This window comes from Alnus glutinosa, chromosome 13, assembly GCF_958979055.1.
Source record: "Alnus glutinosa chromosome 13, dhAlnGlut1.1, whole genome shotgun sequence".
Lineage (NCBI taxonomy): Eukaryota > Viridiplantae > Streptophyta > Magnoliopsida > Fagales > Betulaceae > Alnus > Alnus glutinosa.
The window spans coordinates 19,421,256-19,441,353 of record NC_084898.1 but is presented as its reverse complement, the minus strand read 5'-3'; the positions used below and the strand labels follow the sequence as shown (position 1 = coordinate 19,441,353).

Genomic DNA, 20,098 nt, shown 5'->3' with positions numbered 1-20,098 from the left:
GGCTAGTGTAACTTTGTTGCACTACTTGAGAATCGGTTGTTCCTAATATTTGGACATCGTATTTCTCTACAATTCTATTGTGCCTTTTGGTAGTGCACATGCACCATGAGTGTATGCATCATTTTCCGATGACTATATAAAGGTAAAATGACCTCACCACAGGTACACACATTCTTTGATCACCCTATGTACTCTTTTCATTCAGCTTCTCTAGTACAACCTACTAACTTAGGCATCAGAAGTTCTCCGTCGGCCCTTCTCTCACTAGTATTACACCAATAGCTTTTTTTTTTTTGTGGCAACAGCCCTGATCGAAGGTCCAACCGTCCAAAAAATCTGCCTCAACAAAACCCATGTGTTGTGTTTGAATATTCATCAAAGTTTTACGTGCGTGTCTTCAATTTTGTTGTGGTTTTCATTTTTCTTTGCTTATGAATTCAGTTTTTTTCTTTCTATTTTTTCTATGGATTGGTAAACAAGTGGATAGTTATTAATTGCCTAATAATCGCTAAATGTATAACCGCATAATCGCTTTTGTAGGCAGTTGGAAAAAACTACTAACGACCTAAGGCGAGGCGAATAGCATTTATAAGGAGGACATAAATTTTCTACAAACCAGTTTGTAGGAAATATTCTACAACCCATCTATAAAAGTTACACGTGTCTCTTGGCATGTGAAAAGCAAATGTTGTTTCAATAGCATGTGTTTCTCACATGTTTTTTTTTTATTAGTGCTATTAAAAAGGCATGTGCTTCTCACATGCTTAAAAGACACATCACTTTTATATGTGGTTTTTAGAAAATTTTCTACCAACCCGTTTGTAGGAAATTTCTGTCATTTTAAGAATAGGCGGAGGTGATTAATAACTGCAAACTGTCTACTCATAGTAATAATAATAATATAATGCAAAACGATGTCGTTTTGATACATTTGATATAGGGTTTTAGTTTTGAGTTTAACGAAATTGATCTTTATTTGTAAAAATAATAATAATAATAATATTTATGAGTTTTGTTATATTTTGAAGCCTTCTACTTATTTAAAAAAAAAAAAAAAAAAAAAAAAAAAATCCAAAATCATCTAAATTAGGTTCTAAAAATATGCTTAACGAAGGTCCAAAACACCAAAATAGCCCTATTTCTAAAAAACGATTATAAGTTTCAATAACCGCTAATCGGCGGTTATTTTAAAACCGCTAACTGCCTAAGGCGAAGTGGTTGCAATTACTAAAGTTAGATAACCGCCTAAGGGGGTTAGAAACAATAAGCGTTAACTGCAACCGCTTGTTTACCGATACATTTCCCTCTTGGTCTCAAACAATAACTCTTATTTGTGGCGGCTCCAACCACTTCAAAACTTCTTTATTTTGAGCATACACTCCATTAGTTTACGCCTTTTGTGCTCCTACCTTAAAATCCTCCATGGCCTCCAGAGCGCTTTTGATTAACTGGGAAGGGTGGATGAGTTCCCCTCCAAAGACTACTGTATTTTTATGTAGCCAAATTTTTCTTGCTATTGTTGCTATGCAATTAAACATGCCAATATGGAAGCTTTGAAGAGTATATGGAGGACCAGGACCAGCCAGGGTCTCTACAAGCCACTTTGGTTCAACCTCACAAGAATTTATGATCCTCAATTTTTTACACGGTTCGTAAATTTGATACGAATTCAATGTAAAATTAGTGGATTAGGATTAAGGAGTCTGAGTTGTAATTAAATAGATCAGATTATGGTTGACCTAATGTAATCTTATATTTATATTTCGACATGATCTAAACTCAACACGTAATATTTGAAGCTGATATAATTTTTTATACGATCTGCAAATTTTATATAAACTCCGTACAAAATTAGTGAATTAGGATTAAAAAAATCTGAATATTTAATTAGATAGGACTAAACCCAACACAGAATTGTCCTTGAAAAACCCACCCCAGGCAGTTTGGTTTCGGACCTTTTGGGTAAGAACCCCGGGCACACTAATATCAATACCCCCATCTGGTAAGCTCCTCCCAAATCCTTTTAGCATCGAATACACGCCTTCCTACAAGTAAGCTATCTCTCTCTCTCTCTCTCTCGTGTGATGGATTGTATTATCAAAAGGGTGTAGTTCAGGGCGTGTTTGGATTACCCGTTCTCTGTAATTTTGGCGAAGTTTGTAACTTTTGTGCCTTCCGCTGAAGCATTGATGGCAAAAAGAGAAAAGAGAGTCTGTTCAATATGTTGAAACAAACATCGTTTACTTCAATGAACCTATTAGAGCCTAATTAATCCTAAGTTTTAAGATTTCATTTAGAGTTAGTATTTGGTGTTTTTGCTCAATGGACTTCACAAATACCTGTTGCTGCTACATTGTCAATCCATGTATACCACAGGATCTCACCCACCATGAATTTGGTGGTTAACTAATGGATACCATTCTTTACACTTGCACCAATTGTAGTATAGTTTCTTGTTACATTTAGCGTTACTATTTATTCATTGTTATAGAAAAATATGATAATCCTTCTTCAGGGATCGTCCAAACGCAGTTATTGTTTGGGGAATTTGCTGAATTTCGTTCATGTCAGTTATTGTTTATTTTTTACGATTTTTTTTTTTCAAAGATTTTCTTATATGGTTGTTTGTGCTGTATGTTAACCTCGCACCTCATTAAGTGGACGTCACTTGTTCGAATTTCCTCTTTCCTCTCCTTGGAGCCAATTACTTATATATATATATACACTTGTGCTGTAAGTTATACGAAGGTTTTAACAAAGTGACTTTATAGTTGGACTAGAACTTGGGATAATATCAATAATGGGATTGCCAAGATTTGGGCGTCCAAAGGGTGTGGAAGGCGAGTTGAGTCCCAACCTTTTTGTGGCCAATTGTGGGCCGGCGGTGGGGTATTCTCATGACACCATTGCCTCAGTGTTCAGTGCTTTTGGGGAAGTGAAAGGAGTCTGTGCTGCCGATGAGAGCGGTGCCCGTGTCATTGTTTCTTATTGTGATGAGAGTTCTGCCAGAGCTGCCTTGGAAGCATTAGATGGACACCCTTGTCCTGACCTTGGAGGCCGTTCTTTGCACATTCGGTATTCAATACTTCAACCTACTTCGCAGGTATAAGACGTCTCCTGGCTTGCTTGAGAGTTTTAAATGCTTGAGCTCAGACTTTATCATACTGGTCTTGGTTCACTTTCTGTAAGGTTTGCATTGTTTATTTGGCTTCTTGTAATGAATTACTAATGTAATAGGTGAATTCATACTAAAACTAATTGAGAGTGATAGATGTGATAACTGATATTTTCTCAACACAGACTCCTCACGATTTGGTTGGCGATTGCTTGATTAATTCTCAACAGACTCCTTTATTTGTGCCTAACAGATATTCAAATTTCAATGGATTATTCCATGAATGTTTTGATTCTTGCGTTGGAAGTATCTCTTCAAATGTAGTTAGTAGATCTTCCCACATAATTTGCAAATCTTGTATTAATAGATATTTATGAATTGAATTTCATTACCAAGACAGCCGGCCCGCCTCCCCAAAAAAAATGTTACCTCTGTTACAGTTACACGATCATGAGGATCAAATTATAGTATTTTCAGAATAAGGTAAGGTAGATATGTTAATGACTCAACAAGATTCATAACCTTTTATTATACATTTGCTGCAATCTCCAGTTGTTGTCTATCTCTCTTATTCTTTGATAATTACTTCAGGGTAAGGTTAATGACTCGGTTCCAGTGTCTTTGGTGGCTTTGGATTTGAACATTCCAGGCCTTTACTTATTGCATGACTTTGTCAGCCCCAAAGAAGAGGAGGTTAGGCCATTTGTCATCTATAGCAGTACTTTCTCTTTGCTTTATTTTGTCTTTTGCATTTAAGTTTTGAGTCCTGTCTAATTAAATGGCACTTGAAATTTTTTGACCTTCACTATGTTCTATCTGTGACTTTTCCTGGTTTTTCAGGAATTGCTTGCAGCAGTTGATGATAAGCCTTGGAAAAGTCTTGCCAAAAGAAGGGTTCAGCATTATGGCTATGAATTTTGCTACGAAGTATGCCACATGATAAAGAACTAACCTCCTCCTGCCACTTTGATACTTATGTATGTATGTATGTATGCATGCATGCATGTGTACATGTATATTAGAGATGATATGTATACAAGTCAGCATATATTATTAGCTAGACTTTTTGGAATTTTGTATTGTAAAAATTGTAATTAATTTCCTTTGCTATCCCTGTCATAATAGCTCTAGAAGATTTCTTTGGCAGCATTTCTTTCATATCTTTCTTTGTTTTTATTTTATCCTATGTATTTATTTTTTAAACTATTTTTTGGCTTAAGTCGTTAGAGGAAGAACTCTAATAGATTACTGAGGAATGACTTTAGTTCTACAATGTTGATCTCATGTGAGAACAGTGGTAGAGTTAAAAGATATTTTGTTCAAAACCCTTTATGTGTAGATGGTTGCTACCGGTAGTTTTCGCTTTTCTTATTTTCTAGAATTTTTAGATTTTTGTTATTTTTTTTCCTCCCTAAGTAGATGTCTCTCTTGTATACTTCATGTGTACTTGGGTTGCGCTTCTTTGCGCTTTCTAATAACATTGAACTACTTTTCTTTTTTGCCCCTACTTCTTAGGTGGCTTATCTGGTATATTTCCTATGTACATGGGAGCGCCTTACGCTTTTAATGATATCTCAATTAATTATAAATAAAAAAATTAACATTGAATTACTTATAAAAAAAGAAAAACAACTTTGATCTTATGATTACATATGTTGACCTTGCTGCATATGCTGCCTCTATCCATTCTTTTTGACACCTTGACCTAAGCTTCATTCTTTGTATCTTTTAGCTTTTCCATATTTTTCCACCTAAGATTAAGGACTTATAATATATGTTTCACAAACCTCGTGTGGTCTGGGCTTTGTCAAAGTAGATGGATATACTTGTATGCATGTATTATTTTTCCAAATCCAAATACATTTGAAAACAATCTAGCCTTCACAAAGTCTAAATGACCAACAAGAACTTTTCAAGGTAGTGGTTGCATGCGCATTATGGCTCTTCGGTATTGTTTTGAATATGTTTTATAAGCAAGATTGTAGCAGAATTTACATAATGGCCACTAAGGACTTGAGGATTTTATATTGGTGTAGAAAAAGATTATAAAGTAAGGCAATCATGTTTAAATGATTGAATTAGAGAAGTCATTGCTGGAATGGGAATGCTAGATCAGTTGCCGCTTGGAGTTTGGTACTTGCAGCATGGATGTGTGTTCTTTGGGCATTTATGGGAAGTCTCATACTGCTGGTCTCTTTTGTTTGGAAACCATGAATGTGGTGGTCTGACTTTTCTTAAATGGGATAGAAGCAACTGTAAATGTTTGTACAGATCTGTTGTACAATATTGTTGCTTATTCAGAATAATATTCTGTTGTTCTTCTTTTTCTTGTTTCCTTCTTCTGATGGTAATTGTTGCTTATAACTGTTAGATCTCTTTTCTAAATTAGTTAGATCTTATATTGTAGGAATGTCAAATACTCAGTGTTCTGCCTTTACTTTTTTTGCTTTCTTTCTTTCCTTTTTTATTTTATTTTTTTTTTTGGCTTTTTCCTGATTCCTTCTCCTCTCTTTTGGTGGTACAGACAAGGAATGTTAATACGAGACAGCACTTAGGTGAACTTCCGTCATTTGTTTCTCCCATTCTTGAAAGGATCTCATTGTTTCCAAACCTTGATAATCATGCAAATATAGTTTTGGACCAACTGATGGTATGTGGTAATGTTTTTCTGTACATAAATTATTTGTAATTGTATTCTTGAAATTGTCAATATTATCTTTATATTATTATTATTTCTTTCATAGCTGTTATGCATTGATCCTTGTCACTATATAATGGCTTTAGATTTTTTTAAGATGATGGGTACTTGTATTCATGTTTCATAATTAAGACTGAAGATCAATGATTATGTTACAGGTTAATGAGTACCCACGTGGGGTGGGATTGTCTCCCCATATAGACACCCATTCTGCATTTGAGGGATTTATTTTCAGCCTTTCGTTAGCTGGGCCTTGCATAATGGAGTTCAGGAGATACACAGAAGGTGCTTGGCTTCCGAAGGATACCTCAAGTACTAGTACAATGGTGCAAACTCCTGAAAATGGCCCAAATTTCTTAAGGAGGGCTATCTATCTTCCCCCTCGGTCCATGCTCCTTTTATCTGGGGAAGCTCGTTATGCTTGGCATCATTACATTCCACACCACAAGGTATATCATATTATCCTTGGGTCATCAACTACTGAAATTTGTTCGAATTGACAAATGCTTCTGAAAACAACTTGTAAATTGTAATTTGAAAAATTTAGGATGCTGCAATATTGTGAAATATAGTGATAAAATATGTTGGAAGGCCAGACAAACAGGTGAAAGTATTTTATCTGGAGAAACCTTCCAATCATAGCATTCCATTTCTCTTATCCAGGGGGTTAGTGGTTCAAGGGCAGATTGAGTACATGAATTTCCTAACCTTTTATAATGTATCTGTTTAGTTATATTGATGGAATACTTTATTTTAGTGTTGCTATTATAATGTTTAATCAGTTGTAATGATTCGCTTTCCATGTGGAGTCTTCTTAATTGTTTCTAATGAAACGATGATTTTTATGTTAGTTAACGACATGATATATGTTCCCGATTTCAATTAAATTTATATGAAATTGCTTTTATCATGATTAACATCTTGACATTACATAGAGAATAAAAACTGTGTGTGTGTGTGTGCGTGTGTGTGTGTGTAAGTATGCTTTAGCATTGTTATTTTCATTCCCGAAGGCATATGTCAATGATTCTTGTTTTACAGATTGATTTGGTGAAGGACAGCGTTGTCAGAAGGGGTTCAAGGAGGGTGTCTTTCACTCTTCGTAAGGTGATTGAGATTTTAGTTTTAAATTTGTTGATTGCCAGATGCATTGACCTTCACATTCTAGCAGTAATAAATTCTATATTTGAATTCATTTCTCGATGTACTGTATAGGATGGATCAATTAAGCTGTTTGCTCATGGTACACATTCCGAGAAATCAGTACCTGCACTTTCTCCTGTTCACTGTAGATTTCAATTGTGTGATCATCTATATTCCATCTTTGTTGACAATGATATGACAGATGACCTACAGGCGTCAAATCTGCAAAATCTAGTGACTTACTGAATTAGAAATGCTTATGTTTGGTCAATGCTATTAATTTAACTAATCCCCCCCACCACCCAGACGTCAAATCTGCAATTCAGCCCAGTTGTGCAAACACGTTATCTTTTTCCAGTTGTTTTACCTTCTCATGAACTCTTTTATTCAAACTTGTGGCATTTGTTATTTTGTTTACTTCTCATAGATGTCTTTGAACATTCTCAGTTCTGCTGACTGGATATCTTACTACTCAGCATCTAGAGCATATTTTTGTCATTTTTGAGCTCTAATACTTTGAGGGAATATGGTTCAAGATCTCCTTGAGACCAACCAAGCAAAAACTGTATACATGCCCTTGGATCTTTTTAAGATTTTTATCTTGGTTACTCCCTTATTTCTACTCCTAGTTGTACTTGTATTACCTTATAAATTTCTCTACAAAAGAACCACAAATAAAATCTTTTATTTTTATTTTTAGGTAAATAAATAAATTTATTAAAAGCGTAAAGGCGCCCCTAAGCATACTGGAAGTATACAAAAAGAACACCAAAACAGGGAGGGGGAGGGGGAGGGGGAGGGGGGGGGGGGGGGGGGAAGAAAAAAAAGAAAGAGAGAGAGAGAGAGAGAAACACCCGCAAAACCCAAAAACGAGGGGAAACCCAAACACCCCAACAGGAACCAACTCACAAAACCCATAAAACATTATCACAGCAGGCCCCTCTTGCCTTTGCCTTGGCTAGAATCAAAACCCCTAGCATCAAAATTAATCAAGCACTCTAAGTTCAACTTTCTACTCCCTTTAATCTTAGGAGTGGAGACTGAAATCTCTTGGTGCTGCTCCTCATCAACTTAAACCATTAAGTCCAAAAAGCCCTTCACATTCCCCTCGTGGGAAACCCCCAGAGTTTGAAAATAGAACCTAACATCTCTCACAGCCCTAGGAAAACCACCAACCCTTTCAAAATCACCCCCCCCCCCCCTCTCAGATTCACCCACCTCTAAGGTAGACGACAACAGAGGAGGGCACCCAAACATGAATGTTTCTTAATTGGAAACCTTTACATTGTACAATTTCAACTTAATCACCCTCACTATAGTATCATCACTCCATGCTTTAAGCTAGACAATTCCAAGTAAACCATCCAAAGACATGCATATAGGGGTGTACATGTGGGTGGATATTAACCGCCCGCATCCACTATTCGCACATACGGATAGCAGTTTTAAGGTACACGAATGCAGTTATTAACCACATCCACAAACCTTTTATACGCAATATATATTTTATATATTTCTTATATATATTATATTTAATACATTCACCAAAACAACGTGGTTTTGGTGTTTTAATACCAAAATGATGTCATTTTGGATTAGTATAGGTTATATTGGTTTGTTTGGTTGTGTTGCTTTCTCATGTAACACTTGGTCAAAAAAGCAAAAGTAATGTGAAATCAATATATTTTCAAAAGATTAGGGCTTAAAAAAAATTATAACAAGCCCAAAACACTAAAAAATGACTTAAATTATTTGTAAAATCGTTTAAAATAGGCTCTAATAGAGACCCAAATAAAGCTCAAAAGGCCCATACCTAATATGCAGTTAGTTTAACATGATGCGGGTGCGGATATGGTTAAAATTAATATCCGCATTTTGTAGATACGGTTGCGGATATTACAAATAACCGCATTCACATGTACACCCATACATGCATAGTTACTTGGATTCAGTTCTGGTTGCGAATGAATGTTTGGATAGATGGATTAGATATGGAGAACTAGGAGTGTTGTGTAAGTTGGACTTGGAGAAGGCATATGATCATGTTTTTTTTTTTATAAGTAGGCAGATTTTATTAAAAAGCGTAGGTGCCCTAAGTACACCAGGAGTATATACAGGAACCACCAAAGCTAGCCCACAAAAGGAAAAAAAACCCAAACAAACCCACAAGGATCAACCCTAAAACCCAAATCCCACAAGGAACACCCATAGCACCCAGAACCCAAAACACAAAAGAAGCCCCCATCAAACACCCAAACCTGCCCTGAAAGCACCCCCAACCTAACAAACCCCCAAAACCTGCAAGAAAACCCGAACAACCCTCCCAAAAAAACACCCATAACCCAAAATACATATGAAAATCAAACCCAAAATACAAAGTAAATTCGAAATATAAGAAAGCAAACCCAAAATACAAAGCAAACCCGAAATACAAAGAAAAGCCAGAGCTAAGAGGGGGTGGGGGGGAACATGTTAATTGGGAGTTATTGTTATATTTGCTGAAGAGATGTGGATTTGGGGAGAAATTGAGGGATTGGATAGCACATTGTATTTCTATGGCGTGATTTTCCATTTTATTAATGGTTCACCGCCTAGATTCTTTAGTTCTTGTGGACTGAAACAAGGGAACCCGTTATAACCATTATTGTTTGTGGTTGTTATTGAGGCGATGTGCGGGATGATGACTACTATAGTGGATACAACACTTTTGTCTCGTTTTTCGGTGGGGTCAAGGAATAATGAAGAGATGTTAATGTACCACATATTGTTTGCAGATAATACATTGTTTTTTTGTGAGGCAAATTATGAACTTGGCAATGTGGGAGATCTAAAAGGTTTGGCTCGTATTCTTGGCCGTCTTTGTCGATGAAGTACTTGGGTTTGACATTGGTGTGTCTTACATTGCTACATCCATTTGGAATGGGATAATTGAAAAAGTGGAACCAGCAAGGCTTTATTTTATCTAAGGGAGGTAGATTGACTTTGTTATAAAATAAATAAATAAATAAAACTCTTTCCAATTTGCGTACTTGTCTCTTTTCCATATTCCAGTGGGTGTGGCTAATAGGCTTGAAAAACTTAAGAGAGACTCTTTAGCCGGAGGATTGGTGATGAGTTTAAGTTCCCTTTAGTGAATTGGTCGAGAATTTGTACTCCAATGAAATTAGGTGGTTTGGGGCTTAGAAATATGATTCAGTTTGATCAAGCCTTATTGGGTTAATGGTCGTGGCATTATGCTACAGAGAATGAGGCTTTATGGATATTGGTGATAGATACTAAATATGATAGTTTAAGGGGAGGTGTTCCAAAGAGGTCATAGGGCCATTTGGAGTCCGTATGGAAATATGTAAGGAGGGGGTGGGAAACTTTTTCAAAATTTGTTATATTTGAGTTGAGTGATGGGTCACAAATCAATTTTTGGCATAATGTGTAGCATGGGGAACAACCGTTGAAGATATCTTATACGGATTGTTTAGTATCACAGGATGCAAGGACACGTGGGTGGCAGTTCATTTGCAGTTCCGAAATGGAAGGATTTAATAGAATATAATTTTTACTAGACCTGTTTAGGATTGGGAGGTGGATATAGTCTCCTCTTTCTTTGAGATGTTCTCTAAGAGTAAGACAAGGAGATGTGGATAGAATATGTTGATTCCCTTCTAAGAGGCACAAGTTTGAAGTGAAGTCATATTGTCATGTGTTAACCATATCTACAGGTGTCCTGTTTCCTTGGAAGAGTATTTAGAGAGTTAAAGACCCTTCGAGAATGGTGTTCTTTTTGTGAACGGCAGAATTAGAAAAAATATTGAATACTTGTGTGTTTTTATTCAAGTTCTTTACTAATTTGTGATACAAGTTCGGTGTTTTCACAATTGTTTCTTCCCTACTCCCCATTTCTCCTGTATGAACTAATTACTTCAACTTTTTTCAGGCTAAAACAGATCCTTGCCAATGTGAATTTCCCCAATATTGTGATTCTCAGAGATAAGAGGACTGGTTTTCATTCTGATTGAAGATGCAGGCTGACTATTCAACGCTCTTTTATAACAGCAATTATAATTGTTTGTAGGAGATGGTTAGTACAGAGCAATACAATCATGAGTTGGACTTATTTTCCAAGATGATTCCTTCTCTTGTTTTCTATGATCATACAGATGATTCCTTTCCTTGACAATAGATAGTAGGTTCTTTTGTCTTGCACAGCAAGATCAGGCATCTCTAGTTCCCTGGATCTCCAAACAGGAAGCTCTTGTTGCTAACTTGTGTTGGTTGCTGGTCTTACAATGGGAGTAGTGGAAAAGGAAACAAAGCTTTACGGTCACAAAGATTTCAATGTACAAAGCTTTTGTTGTGACAGGAAATCATGGAATTCAGTGATTTTCTTTTCTCAAATTACATTCTTGCCCTGTGATTGGATAATGGAGTGATTTCAAGGAAGTGGGCTCTAATGTTAGCTTGATGTTGCACCTGCTAATTTTTTTTTGTCAGCAAGTTCATTTTCTCCAGAATTTTTTTTTTCCTTTTCCCAGTGGTAGCTAAATGTAGCTCCCTACTAGAGTTGGGAAAGCATACAAAATTTTCCAAATTCTGGTTCAGGCTCATATTTGTACATGCCACATCAACATGTTTATGGCTTGGAAACCCCTGAAAATGCAAATGCAATTAGGGATGTAAATAAATTAGTCCGTTCGACAACCCACTCGGTTTAGCCCGATCCGAACTCGAGCTCGATATTGTAGAAACTTGATTGTTACTGTAGAAACTTGCTCGATTAGTAAGTGATATATACCCCGACTCACTCGACAAAACTCGAGAGGGGCTCGCGAGCTCAACTCATTTAAAGCTCGACCAGATTGCTCGCCCAGCTCGTTAGCTCGTTCATATCTTACATATATATTAGTAAATATAGTATAATATATATAGTATTACATATTAATTATAATACTTTGATAACAATATTTAGTATGTTAAATTAACATATTACGTTATTAATAGTTAGCATATAACAATATAACAATATTAAATAGTTAGCATATAAGTATATATATATAAACACATATATCACATTACATATGGTTAACAATAGTTAAATATTATACTCATATTATAGTTACTTAGTTTTATAGAATATATTAGACTTACTATTTGTTCACATTATACATATACCATAGTTTATACTCTCTAGTTATATATAATAACATATTATTAATTTGTTACTTATAAACTATAGTTATGTACTATATTTTATAATATGTCTTATATAGTTATATATTATATATTTATGTTATTAATAAATGCATAGAGGTTGTTCATAAATTTGGGCTTGAATTTTGCTTTGATCACTCATTGAAAAATTTAATAGTTTACCTCAAACTCTAGTTGAGCCGAGCTTGTCGAGTAACCCGACTCGACTCGAATGTCATTTTCAACGAACTCGAGCTTGAGCTCGAGCTCACCCAAATTTTAAACGAGCCGAGCTTAAACATGCAATTTATAGCTCGGCTCGAATTCGAGCTCAACTATTTAGACTCGACTCATAAACGAGCCAGTCTTGAAATCTTCAAACTCGACTCGGCTCGGCTCGATTAAATCCCTAAATGCAATATTTGCCTACCAATATACCTTTTGGGGATAGCCAAACCAATTCGGAATGTCGGCTGAGGTAGCTTAAAAAAAAAAAAAAGAATAAAGAAAAAAAAAGAAAGAAAGAAAGATAATTGGGGGATGGTATGACCGCTCTCAAAAAGTGGTTCAACCACCTCAAAAGAAACTTTTGAAGATAACTTAATCATATTAGGATTCACAGCAACTATTTTCCCGCATTGTTAGCAATTTGAGTAGGAAGTCTTATATGGAACCTAATTGCCCAAATAAATTTTGGGATGATCGTCACTTATTTAGACAAGTGAATTTCACATAAACTCTCTCACATTACCTGCTCAAATTACTAGTAATTCGGATGGTGAATTGTTATCCAACCAAACCACCCTCAAAAGGTGTGGCTGAATTGGCCTAAAGGAACTTGCCACCTTTATGTGTGGTTGGGGATGGCCGAATTATATATATATATATATATATATATATATAGGAATATAATTGATTTAGAAAGGACCATGTTAAAAAAAATGTATGAATATACAAAATGAAATTTCGTTAACCTGTTGCCTTTTAAAGCTAATCTTAGAAGAAAAGAATTATGGGCTGCCCAGCCACACGGCCCACACCTACTTGGGCAAGTAGATTACATATAAATTGTCTCGCAATTATTACCCAAATTGCTGAAGATCCTTATCCGAGAGAGACATCTGCTATGGCCTGGAACATTCATTCAAGTAATGTGGCAGTGCGTTCTCAAGAGTTGGGGGATGCATTAATTCCTCATGCCCAAAGAAGATAGAATTTACACCTTACATATTGATCACAAGTTTGCTTCAAGAGCTAATACATCATATGCCTTCCTCGTTGTGGCTCCTCATGTCTACACCAAACTACCCTTGCTAATTAATACATAATATACAATATCCTCAATTACTGAACATTGAAACTCCTTAAATTTAGGCTTTTGAAACACCTATTTACCTCTGCCCTAGCTTCAGTAAGCAGACATAAAATCGATTAAATTACAATATGGAATACAGTAACCACAAGTCAACAAGATAACTTAACCTAGGACGTCGAACTAATTAGATTATTAAGCTGCTCAGGTGCTTTAAGTTTAAGCCCCCATAAAATCCTTAGCTTTCATGTCACTTGCCCCTTAAATGGCCTTCAGTTGAAACCAGCACATGTTTTCTTGATATCCTTCACAAAAGAACAAAGTACACACCTTGATGGCTTGATCTTATCAGGGTACTAGATCACCTGCTATCTCACCTGCAAAAAATGATTAACAATAAACATTTAATAGGAGGAAAAAAAAAATGGTAAACCAAGCATATTTTCATGAGAATTAACGTAACGAGATCGAAGGCAGCTTCTAGCATTACATATATTAGGTGATGGAAAAATTGTGGAATGAGAACACTGTCGCTAGAAGGATTTACTAACATTCTCATTTCATCTGATCATACACATAGACAAGTAAATTCACGCTCAAAGCATGCAAGGACTAGCACTATTTTAACTTTTGGTTTCTGGAAACTGCACCAGACTCATTTGTTGGATATATTTCATTTCAATCACAGTAATGCATCAATACCGCCCAAAGAAAAAAAACAAGAAAGAACAAACCAGAAGAGGAATATAATTATGCTTTGACGTCACCACACTAATGTTCCGTAATTTGATTTCAAAAGTTCAAGAGATTGTTTCGTGAGAGGACTCTTTTCTTTTTTGATCCATAGATGACAACAGCTCTGGAGCGGTTATCTTGATATCTTCAGTAATATTCTATAAACAAGGGAGACTGTAAAGACTACATTACATCTCATATTGCATTACCAACAATTCAAATGAATTAATGAGAACAACTTACCCTTTTCAGAATAATAAGTTGCACAATTTTTTATTTTTTATTTTTTTGATAAGGAATAATAAGTTGCACAATTGAAAGCTTCAAGAAAGGAAACATTAAATTTTTATGGTAATTCCAAAATTTAAGACGAAAAATAATGAGACAGCATATGGTGGAACAACTTGTTTCATGATTTGTCCAAACAACCCCACAAAATATTTCCAAACAAATACAATTGAGTTATAAGACTCCTTACCATGCATGGATTTGATGAAGTAATCCAACTCTGGGAAGCAAATTGTTCCCTGAACCAAAGGGGTTAGCTGTTGATACACAGAGAATGAAAAGTGGCGGCGATCAGGATCATTTCTGGGCTTGGCCATCTCAACCATGCTCATGTACCCTTCTCTATCATAACATGGAAGTGCATTCTCACCAACCACAGTCAATCCTCGATCCCAGGCGGAGTTTAAAACCTGTAAGAATAAATGAGTATCATCTATCACCTATACCAAAGGACATTATTCCATCCATATATTTAAGCGATATTAAAACATTTTGACTTAACCAGCATTAATTGTATCAACATCAATAAAAGATTGTGTGCCAAAGGCTGCCAGTATTTCCCGGCAGGAGAAACCCAATATAGCCTAGAGAGAGAGTAAATGGGAAGTTGAAAGACATTAGAAATAAATATCACCTGCCAACTCAAACCTTCTGGATCAGCAAATGCTTCATATTCCTGACCAGAAACGTGAAATCTCAAGCAAACAAACTTCAACGTCACTGAGTGTTTTCTCAGAACCTCAAAAACTGGAGAGTATCCATCTTGGTTTGTAGGGTTATAGAATCCTGCCGTTAACTCTGCTGCATGACTAGTAGTCTTATACCACCAATGAACTGCAGGAACCTGCACATCAGCATCTTTTAATTCGTTTATTTATTTAATGTACAAGAACTCCATAATAAGATATTCATTACGAAATGCTACCACAAAGCATATACTAGCTGCATCCATAATCAAACACCATCACACCATCAAATTGGTATATAGACAGAGCCTATCCATTGGTAGAAGTACTGTGCAATGTTTGAAGAAATCCAGGGTCCTCCTTTTGTGTCTTTTTTCTTTTAAAGTTATTCCAGGGACAAAGACAAGCACACTAGTTCACTAGTAGAGTCAGGGCATGAGTGGTAGTGGGAGAAGTAAAAGCTGAAATTTGTTACCTAACTTGGTCGAGAGCTGTTTAGAGCGCTTTGTGTACATTTTATTTCAAAATGTGGCGGTTAATGAGTATACTGAGTGGTTCTATATAGAAGTAATTCATCCATAGGACCAGGGATAATAGGGTAAATAAATAAATAACCACCTTTTTGAAGAAACATGAAGATAACAAGGAATTTGGTCCCATCAAGTCAGATACCTAGTTTAATAACAATAGCTTAAATGTGCATATTTTATATATTAAAGTAAACATTATCATGCTTTACTAAAATGGTTGTAACATTCTTCGGTATATGTGAGTAGAATAATGTAAGCAAAATTAAACATTTCACGTTAGCCTAAAGTAGTATATTTAAATGTTTAGGTGGGGGAAGCACTGCTGTACTAGTTTAATAACAATAGCTTAAATGTGCATATTTTATCTATTAAAGTAAACATTATCATGCTTTACTAAAATGGTTGTAACATTCTTCGGTATATGTGAGTAGAATAATGTAAGCAAAATCAAACATTTCACGTTAGCCTAAAGTAGTATATTTAATATTGCAGCAATCAAAATTGTTACTTTCAGCTATTTCAAAAATTCCCAAAACTTTAAATTCTTCTTTGTTTAAATTTTGAAATTAAATTTAACATATATTTATATGTTATATAAATATATAACATATATATATATATATATATATATATATATATATATATATATATATATATATATATATATATATATATATATATATATATATATATATATGAACTACTTTTTGGGCAAATTAATTAAGCTTGGGCGCGCTTCTTGGTTTGAAAAAAAACCAAAATAAAAACGACTGTTGCTTAATTGTGTGTGCTTAAACGAAATAGGTGTATACCATCAGCTTTCATTGGATTCTACTCTACATTAACTTTCGTCAGCTACACATAATTTGAGCATTTTTCTTCCTTTTCCCTTTTTTTTTTTTTTTGGAATTTTTTCTTTTCGAAATTATAACTGCTTTTTAAACTACAAATTATGCCTCAAGACCCAATTTCACAACTGGCAATTCAGTCTCCGTTTTCTCCGAACCAAGAAGCATGTCAAGCATTATACAAAAGTAATTCATATATACATATATATACACACAAGAGTAATATCATATCCTCTTTTTATCTCTAAATGTGATATGACTTTTAAAATCACGATTAGATTAAAATTTAATAACGATTTATTCGAACTGACAACCACCATTTTTTTTAAAAAAAAAAATTATTTTTTTAGTTTTATATACTTATATATTTAATTTATTATTATTATTCTTTTAAAAAAAAGTGGCACATGTCATCATTTTATTGGTGCTGACATGACACACTAACGAAATTTGTCAAGTGTTTTGACGGAATTTTACTGTAGGAACTAAATTATTATTTTGACCTACTGCAAGAACCTCTAAGTTCTTTTTTATATTGTTGAGGATTATGCTCTAATTAAAGTATGCGTAGTAGAATACCGATCCTAGAAAATATTTCTTTAAGATAAACAATACTATATTAATTAAACTAACATGTTCATGACACTTATAATCGAAATTGGCATCTCCTAGGCTACTAGGGTCAATTGATTTTGGTTGATTTACTCCTTGCATGTTGAATGATGAAAAACGTATTATATTTAATATGATGTACAACCAAAAGATTTTTCAATTTTTTGCGTGAAACACCATAAATTTTAAATTTGTTCTTTGAAAATGAATTTTATGTTTTTCCATCTAAAGATAGAGCATTAGAGTAAATTCTATGTGTAATAACGAAAAAAAATAATTTGTAAATCAATAACATTGGATAAAAAATTAAGTGATAAGAGGGACACATTATTTTCGATTGTTAATGAAAATAGAAAAGTACGTTGTGTTTGGAAATTGTGTATTTATAAGTTATCTAATCCTTCATGGTCTTTTTCTTTTTCTCCGAGGCCTATCCTTTATGGTCCTTTTTTTTTTATTTTTAGAAAGTAATCCTTCGCTAATGAAAAAAAAAAAAAAAATCAGTTAAAATATATTACTTCAACCGATATAGATGTGGTAAATGAATTTAAAGAAGAGCATTATTCGATCTTTTGTATGTGCAACCCATTTGATGGGGTTATCCCATTCTATAACTTGAACTTCTGAATTTTGTTTTAGCTTGTTAGGGACGAAAAGAATTTTATTTTTTTGGGCAAATTCAGATCCTGAAATTATAGCAGAAAAATAGTATTGATTATAGAAATTGATTTGTAGAAAATTTTCTTTTATTAAAATTATAGCAGAAAATTTTAAACCTGAAATTCCAATCCCTTTTTAACTCCATCCGTAACATGTGACTGTGTTTGATTTTTCAAAGTTTATGGGACAGAGCCCACAATATTGACATTTGTAGGCCCTTAATATGGTAGCAGTATATTTAATATATTAAATGAGGCAATGAAGTAACTGGGTGGGGACACAATGGTAGTGTTTGGATGACTCTTTCTTTTCTTTTTTCTTTTTTTTCTTTTTTTTTTTTCTTTTTTTTTTTTTTCTGGAAAAGGTCATTTAACTTATAGACATTATTTTGACAACTTTTCATTCAACTAAAAATATAACTATTTTATGTGGCAGGAAATCATAAAATAGTTGTGATTTTTTTTTTTAAGAGCCTATGATTCTCTTCCACGTAGAATAGTTACGTGAAAAGTTGTGTTGTCTTGTGCTTTCCTGTATTTGTAATGTAAGTGTAACCACGTCCTAAAGATGAAACTTCAAGTCTTTTTTCTAGTAGTTTCTTGGAAAGTTCCCTCTTTCTCTGGTCTAATCTCTATTCACGTTATATTAAATGGAGGTGATAAACTCGTGAGATTAGAATTCTAAATGTACCAGGGTATTTTTTTTTTTTTTTTTTTTTTTTTTTTTTTTTTTATAAGTACATTCAGTAACCAATTACAACAAAAGAGAAAAAACACAAGAGGGCTTGGGCAACCCAAAATTTAAACTAAGAACGAAAGTACGCGGGGGCAATACTTCCGAAGATGCGGGCCCATTAGCTCGAGGCATGGATGCCACAAAGCCGGGGTCACCAGTAAAGGTGAATCTCACTGCAGGCCAACAAGTACAAATCAATTCCCTGTGAATGATATTAATTAAGAAGACACAACTATATATACGCAAAAATCAATTAAAGAATCCAATTTTACTACAACATGCAGTATGTTTAAATTTATGAAGGAATGTTTAAATTTATGAAGGAATTAAGCATTGAAATTCCTTTAACTAACTATGACAACTCTTTTTTTTTTTTTTTTTAGGTAATATAATTTAACAATTCATATGATCATATAGATATAATATAAAGATTCATATATATATATAAAAGCCTATAATACTATAACTATAAATTATAGTTATATAATGTTACATAATTCATAAATTATAACTTATAAGTATATAATTCATAGTATGTAAATTATAAAGATTAGAAACTAGTGGTAACTGGATCACTTTACCACATAAGAGTGGTATTTCTTTTTTGCCAGCCGAGTTGAGCTTGATTTTTAAAGCTCGTCATGAGCTCGAACTCAATTCAAGCTCGTAATAAATTTAAATAAATTGAGTTTGGACATGCACTAGTCGCACGAACTCAACTCGTTTCCACCCGTAAGTCGCTGCTCAATTAAGATTAGGGCTGATCAAATACCTGCAAATCCGCCCCAACCCACATGCCCCACCCCGCCCCACCCCTAAAATCCCGGGTTTTAGTTGATTTTTTGTGGGTACGAGTTCAAAAATGATATATCCGTGCGGGGTGGGGCGGGGTGGGTTGGGGTTTTTAAAAACCCCGGGGACTCGCCCCACCCTGCCCCTCACAATTAATAAGAAAAAAAAAAAAAAAAAAAAAAAAAAACCCTAGCAACTACCAGTGCTGCACCCACCCCCTCTCCACATTTTTTCATTTCTTTTCTTCCTAAACTCTAGCGCCCCCTTCGCATCTTCTTCTTCTTCAAGATTTCTTGCCGAATCTTGCATATGCTCCATGGCCACGCCCATGCCCACGTGAAAGGTACTTTCTCTTGGTCTCTTCTTTTCTTCTTTCCTTCTTCTCTTCTTCTAATCCATTTATTTTTATTCATACTTATTTATTGTTTGGCTCTTGGGAAAATTTGTTAAAAAGGAAAAAAGAAAGTGAAAAAAAAAATGTGGAAGAAAAACCTGTGGTGTGAAAGAAATACCTGCGGGGATCCCCACCCCCCAACTGCCCCGCACAGTTGCAGGGCGTTTTTGGTGGGGTGGGGCCAAAAAAAGGGCCATTCTCGCCCCCCGCCCCATACTTAGCCCTAATTAAGATCATCCCAGCCCTACCCAAGATATTTTCGTTTGAGTACGCTGCATGTGTTTAGTCGGTTAGTGCTTTCGAAGTGGCAGCTGTGATTATTAAATGACCTATCTCATCTTTGGCTTGAAAAACTTCCAGCCATCT

The 20,098-nt window shown here is 34.8% G+C and overlaps 2 protein-coding genes across 3 annotated transcripts; one reads left to right on the top strand and one right to left on the bottom strand.

Moving 5' to 3' along the window:
* Positions 1–1,930: 1,930 nt before the first annotated feature.
* Positions 1,931–11,409, top strand: LOC133853695 (alkylated DNA repair protein ALKBH8 homolog). 2 transcript variants are annotated; one of them, XM_062289697.1, is made up of 8 exons: positions 1,931–2,051; positions 2,772–3,103; positions 3,707–3,808; positions 3,956–4,042; positions 5,640–5,765; positions 5,972–6,262; positions 6,855–6,920; positions 10,888–11,409. In XM_062289697.1, exons 2-8 carry the CDS (start codon positions 2,801–2,803, stop codon positions 10,942–10,944), a joined length of 1,032 nt encoding a protein of 343 aa, XP_062145681.1. In that variant the 5' UTR covers positions 1,931–2,051; positions 2,772–2,800; the 3' UTR covers positions 10,945–11,409. The 2 variants fall into 2 exon arrangements, with proteins under 2 accessions (XP_062145681.1, XP_062145682.1); XM_062289698.1 differs by having other exon boundaries at positions 1,935–2,002.
* Positions 11,410–13,322: 1,913 nt separating this feature from the next.
* On the bottom strand, positions 13,323–19,668 carry LOC133853925 (beta-amylase 8). Its single transcript, XM_062289947.1, has 4 exons — positions 19,539–19,668; positions 15,110–15,333; positions 14,666–14,885; positions 13,323–13,829 (listed from the first exon to the last, which is right to left on the bottom strand). Exons 1-4 carry the CDS (start codon positions 19,666–19,668, stop codon positions 13,801–13,803), a joined length of 603 nt encoding a protein of 200 aa, XP_062145931.1. The 3' UTR covers positions 13,323–13,800.
* Between the last annotated feature and the right edge of the window lie 430 nt (positions 19,669–20,098).

Excerpts from the sequence above, each read along its gene's own strand:
- LOC133853695 (XM_062289697.1), top strand. The coding sequence starts at position 2,801 with ATGGGATTGCCAAGATTTGGGCGTCCAAAGGGTGTGGAAGGCGAGTTG. Across the intron at positions 3,104-3,706 it reads TACTTCAACCTACTTCGCAG|GGTAAGGTTAATGACTCGGT; the intron begins GTATAAGACGTC and ends TAATTACTTCAG. Across the intron at positions 4,043-5,639 it reads GCTATGAATTTTGCTACGAA|ACAAGGAATGTTAATACGAG; the intron begins GTATGCCACATG and ends TTGGTGGTACAG.
- LOC133853925 (XM_062289947.1), bottom strand. The coding sequence starts at position 19,668 with ATGGGCGTGGCCATGGAGCATATGCAAGATTCGGCAAGAAATCTTGAA. Across the intron at positions 15,334-19,538 it reads AGGGGGTGGGTGCAGCACTG|ATGCTGATGTGCAGGTTCCT; the intron begins GTAGTTGCTAGG and ends ACGAATTAAAAG. Across the intron at positions 14,886-15,109 it reads CAGAAGGTTTGAGTTGGCAG|GTTTTAAACTCCGCCTGGGA; the intron begins GTGATATTTATT and ends TTATTCTTACAG.